Source organism: Oryzias latipes, chromosome 9 (genome assembly GCF_053564925.1).
Source record: "Oryzias latipes strain Hd-rR chromosome 9, Olatipes_Hd-rR_3.1".
Taxonomy (NCBI): Eukaryota; Metazoa; Chordata; class Actinopteri; order Beloniformes; family Adrianichthyidae; genus Oryzias; species Oryzias latipes.
Genome location: NC_136245.1, coordinates 3,642,975 through 3,655,390, shown reverse-complemented (window position 1 = coordinate 3,655,390; position 12,416 = coordinate 3,642,975). Strand labels below are relative to the sequence as shown.

General features: G+C 44.8%; 1 protein-coding gene and 1 pseudogene across 1 annotated transcript; one reads left to right on the top strand and one right to left on the bottom strand.

Moving 5' to 3' along the window:
• Positions 1 to 2,102: 2,102 nt before the first annotated feature.
• Positions 2,103 to 5,128, bottom strand: LOC110013967 (uncharacterized). The gene is made up of 5 exons (XM_023958626.2): positions 4,800 to 5,128; positions 4,164 to 4,367; positions 3,804 to 4,078; positions 3,621 to 3,732; positions 2,103 to 2,708 (listed from the first exon to the last, which is right to left on the bottom strand). Exons 2-5 carry the CDS (start codon positions 4,229 to 4,231, stop codon positions 2,609 to 2,611), a joined length of 555 nt encoding a protein of 184 aa, XP_023814394.1. The 5' UTR covers positions 4,232 to 4,367; positions 4,800 to 5,128; the 3' UTR covers positions 2,103 to 2,608.
• A 1,583-nt stretch (positions 5,129 to 6,711) lies between these two features.
• Positions 6,712 to 7,981, top strand: LOC144994471 (serine/threonine-protein kinase pim-2-like; annotated as a pseudogene).
• The last annotated feature ends 4,435 nt before the right edge of the window (positions 7,982 to 12,416 follow it).

Below are 12,416 nucleotides of genomic sequence, written 5' to 3'. Positions count from 1 at the left end.
AATATTGTTACCAGAGGTGAACAACAGTCTGACGTTGACTGGAGGTCCATATGAAGAATATGTAGAGTGGTTGATGAGGAGCTGACTAGTTGTGTTAGATTGGATTCATCTGCTAACACAACTAGCACCAAAAGAGCCATTTTGGTCTGTTTTTCAATGATCAAAAGTCTTACACCAAAAAATTTAGCACGGTTTGTATTTATTTAATTGGATGCAATTATAATTTATGAAATTCAAAAAACGAATACAGATAAAATTGTGGAGTTTTTTCCCCCCATAATGTCTTAATTTGATTCTACATCTCTCTTCTATTGATCTGCCAATAGAAACAAGCACTGGGTCAAAATACTGCAGTGGACCCCCCCTACACAAAAAAGGACTCCTTACCACTCAGACAGCACGGCTTCTGGCTTTGTGGTTAGAGAAAATTATTCAAATGCAATCAATTGTGGTCTATATTCAGCAATCCAGTGAACATCGATGCACACTGGTTTGTTGCAGAAATTTGGGAAATTTCTAGAGCTCTTGATTTTGGAATTGTGGATCCGGACAGCACTACAAAAATGGCGAACGCACTACAGCAGATAGTGCAGTAGAAGTGTGTAGTAAAGAAATTGAGACTTAGCCAACAGGTTCACTTCTGAGGAAACAGGGCTGTTCTGCACATCTGCTTCCTGCTGCTCCCATCAGTATCCAAGACAACCATTGGCAAAATGTTAAACAGAAAAAAAATGAAGGAATTTGGTCAAATCTGACTTTTAAGTCATCAATATTAAAATCCTCCAGAAAAATATGGATTACATAATCAGAATTATAGGAATTAAACTAAGTGAAACTTATATATAATAAAAGCTTATAAATCCAATGAACTACTGAATTATTTTTTAAAATGCAATTATTTATTTCTTTACTTTCTTTCTTGTATGTACGGAGCCCGTGTCCTGACATTAAAAATCTAAAATATATCTTGTTCCCACAAATTAATATCTTGTTCGCATGAAATAATATTCCGTTCCCACAAGAGAATATTTTGTTCCCTCAAAATAATTAATTTGTGTGAACAGAATAATTATTCACGTCATAAGTCATTCATAAACACCGATATGCTGTCAGTCCTGCCGCAAAAGCCGCTTGTAATTGTGAAGCAAAAATAAAATCAAAAGGATGATGAAGACATAGAATTCAATAGGAAATAAACTGAAACTAAACTAAACAGACTAAACTAAACTGGGCATCCCTGCCCTTTGACCCTCCTTCACAGTTAGGAGGTTGCAGCATTTCCCTGAAGATGTCGTTCACGAAAGCCTGGAACACTGAGAAGGAAGCCCGGCTGCACAGTGGTGCAGTGGTTAGCGCTCCTGCCTCACAGCAAGAAGGCCCCCGGTTCAAGTCCTGGCTGGGGGACATGAACAGAACATCAATGGGGGGCCTTTCTGTGTGGAGTTTGCATGCTCTCCCCGTGTTTGCGTGGGTTCTCTCTGGGGTCTCCAGCTTCCTCCCACCGTCCAAAACATGCTTCATAGGTTAATTGGCAACTCTAAATTGTCCCTAGCTGTGAGTGTGAGAGTGAATGGGTGTGTGATTGTGGACATTCTACCCGGCAACAGACTAGCAACCTGTCCAGGGCATCCCCTGCGTTCGCCCCTAAGTGGCCGGGATAGGCTCTGGCAGCTCCATGACCCCGAAAGGGAAAAATGGAATAGTAAATAAATAAATTAAACCCTATTCTTTATTTTCTGCTTCTATTTCATTGCATAGTCCCTCCTAAAAGTTCCCAAAAGGCCAAGAGACCCACGTGATGCTCTGCACATTTTAACATGTTTCTTCTTGTCTGATAATTCCAGGTCTATTCTAGTCTCAGATTTTTCTGTAATCTCATGCTTCACCTTCAGGAAGTTCAAAGTCTCACTTTGTTAATATAAAAACTCTTTCAATGTTCATCACTTTATGGTTCCAGATTCCTCTGAGCTTTCTGCAGGATTTGACTGATGGTTTTTATTACTTTTCCATTTTAAAGTATTTCTGTCACTCTGCTTAGTGTGGTTCATTTGATTCAATCATAATAATAATAATAATCATTGTTTACTCCATACAGGTGAAAGTTTAGTTTGATGTTTTATAAAATGTCTGCATGTCCACAGATGACTCAGGAATGTGATGATGAGAAAGTGCTTTAGATTTTAAACTATTGTGTTTGTTTTCTACAAACACTTTAAAGAAAATGTTACACATTTAATGCAAATGTAACATAGTATGTTGTCCTGTATTCAGGACATTAGAGTTAATGCACATTAAGGTGACATGAGGCCTTGGAGCTGCTCTCTGCAGCAGCAGCTTGTTCCTCCTCCTCAGATGTTCTCCAGCAGAATTTGTTGTTTCTTTAAAGTAACAGGATGTCTGGAAAAACTGTCGATTGTCTTTTTCTGTGAGCGTCTCTGCTTCTGCTCTTTGAGGTTCTAATGTTCATAAAAAAAGAAAGGAAAGTTTGAAACTAAATGAACCTTCTGAACATTTTAGCCTAAACAGCTGCAGACTCATGGAGGCCTGAGAGTTCTGGACAGAAGGAGGGGGGGTCTCTGTGGTCTGAGGTTGCTGCCTCTCAAAGGCTTTAGTCCTTCTCTGCTGCTGAACCCCCTTCACAGCTGCGGGGGGGGGGGGGGGGGGGGGGGGTTTGACGCTGATGTTTCATGGATGAGATGAGAGACTTCCTGAAACGGCAGAGCAGAAAGTTTCATGTGAAGGAAGGAAAGTTCCTGCAGCTGTTTGTTCCACAGAGAAGAGGAAAAACTGAAGTCTGATGATGTTCAGACTGAAGTTTTTCTGCTGGTTTTTATGTCATGTAACTCTCAGAGATCCTTTCAGAAGGTTCTGGAACAATCTGTAACGTCTGCTTCATCCTTCAGGTCCATTTTTGAAGAACCTTCAGGTCAGAATTAGAAGGTAGAACCAGAGGAGCATCCAGCCTCACAGCTCAGAGAGAAGATGGCTCCTCTGTCATGAAGGAGCTTTTTAGACAACAAAGACACGGTTCATGAAGACAAACCTGGATTGTTATCAAGAACATGACAACTTCCAGGCTGAAAGCTAAAGTCCAGGTGAGTCTTCATTTCCAGCTGCTGGTCATGTTCTGTCAGACTGCAGTCCTGCTTCTTCACAGATGTTCAAACATCCAGGAGTTCTGCTCTGACATCCTTAAAAGTTCAATAATGATTGTTTGGGACTTTTATCTTCTTATGTGTTTTTCTGGATGCTCTTTTATTTTGATAAGTTTTTAATAACATTCAGAGGAGCTCTGTGATGTTGGATCAGAAAGTGTCAGAGTGGAGGAGCGTCAGTCTAACAGCCGTCATGAACTTCATGATAGTTTTTGTCCTGATGCAGCAAAAGTCTGTCTCTTCCAATAAAGTCATCTCCAAACACGCTTTATTTAAATGTAAATAAATTGTAGAAATAAAGAATAATTAACACAAACGGATGCGTTTGTTTAAACTCAAATGTCTCCTAAGGCTAATCATAAACTAAAACTTTATGATCTTTTCTGACTTCAGCTGCAGAAGCTCAATCGTCTGTGAGGCCAAACAGGAGAAATCTGCTGCAGCATCAGGAGGTCCGTCTGGTACCTGGCGCCATTCTTCAGCTTAGCAGATTGGACTTTGTATCTTCGTTGGAGCAGCTGCTGCTTCAGCTCCTCCTGCTGCTTCAGCTCCTCCTGCTGCTCCTTCATTCTAGCAGCTGGGAGGGAGGACAGATGAGGAGGAGAGGAGGTGTGCAGCTTTCCATGGAGGAGCATGTTAGATGCTCACCTTGCTGTGTGACCTCAGAGCTCAGCAGGTCCATCCTCTCCTGAAGCTGCAGCTTCTCCTGGTGGAGCTGCAGCTTCAGAGCTGCAGGCTCTGAAGGTGTCTGGACGAGCTGCTGCAGCTTCAGCCGCTCCTCCATGTCCTGGATCTGCTTGTCCAACTCAGCGGAGTGGTGCGGCAGGAACTGCTCCATGTCCTTCCGGTCTTCCTCCAGCCTGCAGCTCTGAGCTGACAGCATCCTGTTCTCAGACCTCAGCTTTTCACGTGGGAGTCTGCATCTGAAGCAGGAGGAGGAACACAGAAGGCCACAACTTCTTCCACTGCTTTCTCAAAGATTTCCTGCTAAAAGAGTTTGGAGTTTACCTCTGAAGCTCCTCCTCCAAAGTTTGGATTTGAGCTAAAACACTAGAAGTTTGTTTGTTGTCGTTCATCCTACGGCAGACTGTTCTTCTTCTTCTCCTTCTGAAAATATCCTGCCGTTCTCACTTCAACTGAAATTTTAAAAAGCTGTTGTTGCCGTGGTGATGAGGCCTTCAGGGCCTTCACGAACTGTTGATGATCATATTCCTACATTAATTCAAAAGAAATAAATCCTAAATTTAACTTCAATCAGAAACATTTTCATCATTTTGTAAAAAACAAAGAGCTGCAGTTTAGCAACAAATAAAAAACACAAAAAACAAAACTGTGTAAAGTGGAGCTGTGTAAAACCAGTAGTTTCCAGAATCAATTTAATTCAATTTTCTATTTACACGGGTTATACATTAGTAATCTAAATATGCTTTAAATATTTAATATTTATCAGAGAAAGTGCACATGCTGTATGATTTATTAGTGATATAATAAACCAACACACAAATGAACACAAAGAGGTTAGTGCAGCGACTACAGATGTCCTGATCTGATCACATGATCAGAAGTTGGGTCTGATCACATAGTTTCAGACTCCCACTGTACATCAATAGAGACAGCGTGGATAAGGTTCACTCTTTTAGCTACCTGGACGTGCAGATCACTGAGGACCTCTCCTGGACTGAAAACACCACAGCAGCAGTGGAGAAGGCCCAGCGTCTCTGCTTCCTAAGAAAACTCAGGAGGAACAACCCGGAAAGGAAGCTATTGGTGACCTCAGGAAGTATGGAAGTGCAATAATGTTTATGTGTAATACATGTGTTTATCTATAAATGTATGTTTTTTACTTTACTTTTTTCTGTTCTTAAGTTTTTCGTTCCATATTTTTCTTAATTGTGTTTTCAACATTGACTTTTATTATTCTTTGAACAGCTGGAGAGCACTGATGCATTGTCAGTGATTGCATCATTCCTATTCCTATTCCTAAGAAAAAAGCTCCGTTGCCTAGCAACATGACATAATGGCTACGTTCACACTGCAGGGCTTAATGCTCAATTCCAATTTTGTGAAAAAATCCGAATTGTTTGCTAGACCGTTCACATTTCCAAGTAAATCCGAACTTTTGTGATCTACAGTGTGACCGTGAAAAAACCCAGAGTTGACCCGCATGCGCAGAAGAGTACTCAACGTCGAATGACGTCACTCGTTGTTTGCGGAAGTAGCTAACGTTAACATGGATGTCAACAACAGTGTTGTCAACAGCAGAGCTCCTTTTTCATTAATAAATTTATTTTCACAAAGGAGCCAGCACAATAACAATCTTCCCATTTTTAAGAAAACATTGGAGCCGGGATCGTCTGTAACCACTGTTGTGGAATGGGAATGTGTATGTATTGGGCCCACGCGCGCGCGCGTTTGTGTAAGGGACGGGAAAAGAGCGCGTGCAGCGGGAGAGAATGCGGGGGGCGGCAGTGTGGGCGCGCATTCATGTTGTGTGTTACGGAGAAAGGACAACGGTAATAAAAGAAGGTTTCCCCCAGAATAAATGCCATGGACTCTTTATTAACCCATTCCGGAGAATCCCCCGAGAATCTAAGGGTCAGAACGAGGAGGAGGAGGAGGATCCGCTTTGGGTCCCCCGCGCTTCTGACCACGGTCGGGAAGGGGAGAAAGAAAAAAATAGTACTCGCGGGAAATGTTCAACACCACGCTCGGCCATTTAGCTGTTAATTTTTTTCAAAAACCGCCCGGTTGCGATAAGAGCCGTGGAGTTTGGCCTGAATAGTGCTGTCACCCCAAATATTAATCCAATCGGGGACATCACTTCCCTTCCACTGACGGGTCTCTGCAGCATCGTCCGCCGTGGTTGCTGTTTACGTTCTCGTTCCCGCCTATTTCAACGCAGAATGATGACGTTTGTTGCGTATCGATGACGTACGATTCGGATTTAGGTGGCCTGGCCGGTTAGACGGCGGTCGCAATTGAAAAGATCGGATACGTTTCGGATTCAGGATGGCAAACCCAAGTGGCCTGGGTCGCATTTGTAAAGATCGGATCTGTGTCATTCAGACTGTCATGAAAAGATCGGAATTGGGTCGCATAGGGGCAAAAAAATCGGAATTGGGTCGTTTCAGCCTGCAGTGTGAACGTAGCCAATGACTCTAAGGCATCATCAAGGCCCTTTGATGATCCCTTAGTGTCATGTTGCTAGGCAACATGACATACAGCCTGTCACCAACTGCTATATGACATCATGATGACTATACCAACCGAATGCTCTTATATAGGTGCTAACCCAAGTCAGGTTGACTCCCCTGAGCCTTCACTGAGAGAGGAAGACCTTCGTAGTCTTTTTAAAGACTGAAATTCTTCTCTTCTCAGTGTTAAAGCTTTTTGAAAACCATGTTTCAAAATCAGGGCAGTTTTCTTAGGAAAGTCGCTTTCCTTGGAAGCAAACATCAAAATCCTCCATTTCACAGTGACCCACTAAAAGTCATTGTTCAATTTCATGATGATGCTAAAGTCAAGCAAAGATGCGCCAAAAGGAAAATCTTTGAGGATGACAAGGAATCTGTAACACCGACAAAGAAAAGAAGGGACCTTGAGTTTCCTTCCCTAAAGGATGAATCTGCATTCTATATTCCTGACCATAACAGAAAGAGAAAAGCAAGCTATCTGGAACAACCGCTGGACAAAAGATTCAGAGGAAACCCAGCTGAAGAAGACAACCCAAAGCTTAGATTTGAGGCTAAATATGTAGAACTGCATCCACTCGGTGAAGGAGGTTGTGGATCTGTGTTTGCTGGCTATCGCAGATCAGATCATTTGGACGTTGCCATCAAACACGTCCCCAATAAATACCAGTACTGCAAACACGTGGATGAAGAGGGAAGAGAGTTATCTGGCTGTGATGCTGAAACTCAGGAGTGGAACATCACACTCCGCTGGCAGCAGAGCACCAATCGCCTTGCTAGACTGGTATGTGCTGCCACATGAGCTGATCCTGGTTTTGGAGAGACCAATGCCAGCCGTGGATCTTCAGACTTACGTTGAAGAGTGTAGAGATACATTTGGAGAAAAAGAAGCCAAGATGATCTTAAAACAACTAGTAAAAGCAGCCATTTCCCTTCAGGACAAAAAGATTTTCCACAGAGACATCAAAGTGGAAAACATCTTGATAGACATGAGTTCAGGCGCCCCACAAGTCCGTTTAATTGACTTTGGAGTCAGCTGCTTCACAGAGACACATTCAGAATACACCACCTTTTATGGCACAGAGATTCACGCCCCTCCAGAATGGTGGTATGAACACACGTACAGCGCTAGACCCACAACAGTGTGGCAGCTGGGAATTGTCCTGTTTGAATGCCTCCACAACAAAAACTTCAGTTCAACTAAACTCATGGAGAAAAAGCTCCAACTCAGGCAAAACCTTTCCAAAGACTGCAAAGACTTTATGAAGCAATGCTTCATCCAAAACCCAAGAAGGCGTCCCAGTCTGGAACAGATTCTGCTTCACCCTTGGCTCAAGTAAATTCTAGAATCAACTCCTCAGCCCAGAGCCACGTGTGTTCAAGTTACTGTAAAAACAGAAACCGTTAGAAAATAAATAGGACTTTGATCCCCAGAAGGAGTTGATGATGTTACAGCATCAGAATAAGATGCCAGACATAGTAGAATGTACTTAAGTATTAGTAATTAAAATGTTTAAAAGTACAATAGTATAGAAAATAGAAAAAAATACTGTAGTATATAAAGAATGGGAATAAAGTCACTGAGAGTACAATGTACTTTAATAGTTAATTATCTCTATATTTTTTTTTTTTTTTTTTTTTAACCTTGTCCTGTCCAACAGCTGGGCAAACAGATGAGAGCTGAGGGCCTCTTGTGTTGGACATATTTTACTTTAACAAGAGGGGTTATTAATCTTCAGACAAACCAAAGGTATGTCTGAATAAACCCCTTTTGTAATTGAGGCCAAACTTTATTCATTTCAAACATGTTTGAAGATCTTTGGTGTTGGACCGGACGGAAAAGGAAAGAGGGGAAGAAGAGAGAGGGACGTTAGAAAGAGGGGGGGAAGGAGGGTGATAGTAGGAGGGGAAGGGGGATAAGACAAGAGAGCAACAAGTTTACTGGTTGTTAATCACCATGGTAAGGCTCAAATGCAGTACAAAAAGGGCGGAGCCTGTCCACACACACACCCAAGTGTCAAACACACCTGCTAGTTGCAAAAATGTCCATCTGTCGACATGTACACAAAACAGATAGTGCTCACACGCATACTTATGCCTTAAAACCAACTAGTGTGAAACATTTCAGTCATTCAGTCACGCAAACCGCCAGTGCAAAGGTGAGCCAACACCCGTGCTCAGGTGAGTGCTCATGTTCTTCTAATATGGATGGTGGAATGTGTAAAGAAGGAAGGAGAGCGCCCAGCCATCCCCACCCCAAGACCCCCACCGCAGCAGCAGCGGCAGCCGGAATCCCCCCCACGCCACACGGAAACCGGCAGGGAACAACCGCCGCCCGGGCGACCAAGCCCGCCACCCAGGCCAGGGCCAGCAGGACCGCCGCAAGGCCCCCCAGAGCCAGAGAGCAGGGAGGCACAGAGGGAAAGAGAGCGCCGCCCCAGCCCAACCAGGAGAACAGCCCCCCCGCCGCGCCGGGAGAGCCCAACGCAGGGCCCCACCGGAGAGGGACGCCCACAGCCCCAGACGAGCACCCCACCACCACCCAGGAGTTCCGGGCATCCCCCCGCCCCAACCCCAGGTACGAGCCAGGACCCCCCAAGGGAGACCCGCCCCGCACTCCAGGCAGCCATCCGCCCGGCCCACGGTTGGTCCAGGGAGGAGCAAGGCAGGGGCCCGCCGCCCCCGCCCAGGAGGGGGGAACCCCGGGGAAAAAAGAGGGCCCACAAGGGGTGTTGTAAATATGGCCCGACCAGGCTCGGCCACAGTTGGAAGTTAGGCGGGGCCCAGCGCTCAGGAGCAAGGACCAGAACCCACCCCCCAGGGACACCAACACCCCCGGCTCAGATGTAATGTGAACCCCCCCACCGCGCGGAGAGAGCACCGCCGGGCCCAGGAAGCCGGCACCCCGGGGACACGGCCGCCGCTGCAAAGGGGCCCGTACCCCCCACCAGGGAAGAGGCAGGGGACAGATGGTCCTAGGTCCCACCTTCCTTGCAAAATGTGTGTGCGTATATGTGTGTTTAAGAGGGTGTGTGTGTGCATGTGTGTGTGTTTATGTTGGGATGTATATATTGAGGGGGGAGGGGTGTGTGTACTAAGGGGGGTGCAGTTAAAATTGGCGGGTAGGGCACTAAGGGGACATCTCCTGATTACTCACAGTGATGTCCCCTCACCCTCCCCACCAAGGGGCCCTAAATGTCTAAGGTGCGGTTAAAATTGGCGGGTAGGGTGCTAGGAGGACATCTGCTGCTTGCTGGCAGTGATGTCCAAGCACCCCCCCTACCAAGGGCCCTACATGTCTAAGGTGCAAATAAAACCGAAAGAGGGGGGGACCACTCCATACGGCAACCATAGGAGGGGGGGCCACTGCCTAGTAAACCCCCCCCCCCCAAGGCTCATCGCAGGCTAATCCCCCCACCCCCTCACCCTATTATGAGGTTATATGAGGAAGGGGGTAAATTGGGGACAGCTGGTAGACTGTCCCCCGGTGGTCAAACAGCTGTCCCCCGCCCCCCCCCCCCCCCAGCAAGGGGGCCAGGCCCACCCAGCCCAGGGGCCCCACCCCCGGAGGCGCCGACACCCCAGGCCCAGCACCACCCACCCCACACAGAGGGAGAGGAGCCAGAAAGCGCCGGCCCCCCCCGGAGCAAGCCCAGGCCCCCACCCCCAAACGCCGGCCCTAGAAGAGCTCTGGTCAGGCCTCGACGGGACCGAGGCAGCCAACCGGCCGGGGAAACTGCCATATAGTCACCTTCTTAATCTTAGATGATTATAGATTATCTCTATATTTAATTAAGCAAATGTGATTTAAGTGACTTTTTTGTTTTGTTTCATTTTTGGTCTTTTTAAATGCATTTCAACATTTCTGTAATGAATTTGATAAATGTGTAATTTCTTTATTGCTTTGACTACAATGCTTGAAATAAATTAATACATCAAAATTAGTGACTGAAAAAAGTAATAACAACAGAAATTATAGACTATATTATAAACAGAATGGAAATGAGCTCGCCAACATAGTACATTGTACTTCTGCATTATAGTGACAGGTCAGCTAAAAATTAAACTAATCCAAACAAGACAAAAATTAAGACAATGATGTAAAAAAACTGCAAACACATCATAGTTTTAAATTAGCGAGCTCTTCCATTCATTAGTGGGTTTTTCTCCGGGTGCTCCGGCTTCCCACACAAAAAAAGTAACTCCGCCAGAGTGTCTTTCTACAAGCACTCTGCCGGTCCCAAACCCGGATAAAGGAGGAGGGTTGAATTAGTAACTGAAAGAAAACGTAAAAATAACATGAAAGCAATCATAAAATCAGATCTGATAGTTATCAGGTAAAACCTCATGGTCTCACTGCTTTCAACAATTACATGTTGGGCTTTTAAATCTGCCGCAAAACACTAATTACTGAAAATGTACTGAGTAAAAGGTTTATAAATTACTTGCAATACAGTAGATTTCACTGTGGTTACATTTGTGTCTGGATGAATGAAGACCAGGATGAGTAAGAGCTATGGACATTTCCTAGAAAAAAGAACTGGCAAAGTGGAACATCCACAAGTTTGACTGTCATGCACTGACCGGGCCATCCTATAGAGATTAGGAGAGAAGCTCGGTCACCTGGAGAGACCTCAGAGTAGAGACACTGGTCCTCCACGTTGTGAGGAGCCAGTTAAGGTGACTCAAGCATCTGGTCCGGACGCCCCTTGGACGTCTCGCTGGGGAGGTGTTCTGGGCATGTCCCACTGGGCAGAGGGCCCGGGAAAGACCCAGGACACGCTGAAGAGACTATGCCCCTCAGCTGACCTGAAGACACCTCAAGGTCCCCCAGAGGAGCTGGAGGAAGTGGCCGGGAGAAGGGAAGTCTGGGCTTCTTCGCTTAGACTGCTGCCCCCGTGTACAGAACCGTACAGTACAGAACCCGGTTCTGGATGAGCGGTAGAAGACATCTGGCTTTATAGTTGGAACAGAATATAACTAATGTGGTCTTTCAGGTCTAAAATTTATCAACCCTTTTGCTATCCTAGACCTGTTTTTAACCTTTTTTGAGCCACGGCACACTTTAACCTTGAAAAAAACCCGTGGCGCACCAGCATCCAAAAATTAAAAACAAAAAGGAGAAACTCACAGTCTGTATTGATCTACAGCCCCTCCACAATCTCACATGCATTTTTGTGAAAATTGTGGCAGAAGAAGCTGGAAGCTGCAGCTGTTTTTTTCTAAAAGATGTAATTAAATATTTAAAAACTGTTTGATGTGTGTTCGTTGTTGTTTCAAGGTGTTTAACAAGGAAGACTCATTGTGCGCTGTGAAGCTGTCACTTGCATCATGGGAGATGTAGTGCAAACAGCCGCCGAACGCCAGACATAAGAGCGTCTCAGAGCTTCATTGTTTTGTTCACTAGTGTGCCGTGGGAACACACTGGTTGAAAAACACTGCTGTAGACCCCACTAGACAGTGCTCTGAACCTTTTTTCTTCAATGATTTGTGATCTTCACTGGTCTCCATGGATTACATGAAACCCTCTCCATCTTTGTCCACCTTTGTCATGGAAGGGAGAACACGTCAATGTAAGGATCGGGTCATCTGGACCCCACAAGATAGCACAAGGGTTACATTGATACATATAAGTGTAATTATTTCACAGAGCAACTATTTGCGTCGTCAAACAGAAACATTTAACTTTTTCAAAGCTCAAAGGTATAAGCGGAAAAAAAGAAACAGTTTCTTCTTTCACCTACGTTTTGGTTTTGACTATATAGTGCAGCAACTATATACTTTTATAGTAGTTGTGGGGTTAGAGTAGGAATTTGGACACAACATAAATATAAATAAGAGCCTTTGCACTCGCCAAATGTAGTAACTGTTTGTAAACTCACAACTCATCCAAACACACAATACACAGCTATTGCACACACAGGTTATTTGTTCTTCGCATAACTTTGTGTTCTACCTTTTTCCCCAGGACAGGACGTTTAACCACAGCTCTATAAACCATAACATGATTCGTCTATTCTCTCTTCAAGGACTGTGAGATAAACTGTGGACTGTGCAGATATGAACCTGT

Coding starts and splice junctions, on each gene's coding strand:
- LOC110013967 (XM_023958626.2), bottom strand. CDS start 4,231: ATGAACGACAACAAACAAACTTCTAGTGTTTTAGCTCAAATCCAAACT. Junction 3,733..3,803: donor CTCTGAGGTCACACAGCAAG/GTGAGCATCTAA, acceptor CCTCCCTCCCAG/CTGCTAGAATGAAGGAGCAG. Junction 2,709..3,620: donor AAGCTGAAGAATGGCGCCAG/GTACCAGACGGA, acceptor CTGCCGTTTCAG/GAAGTCTCTCATCTCATCCA.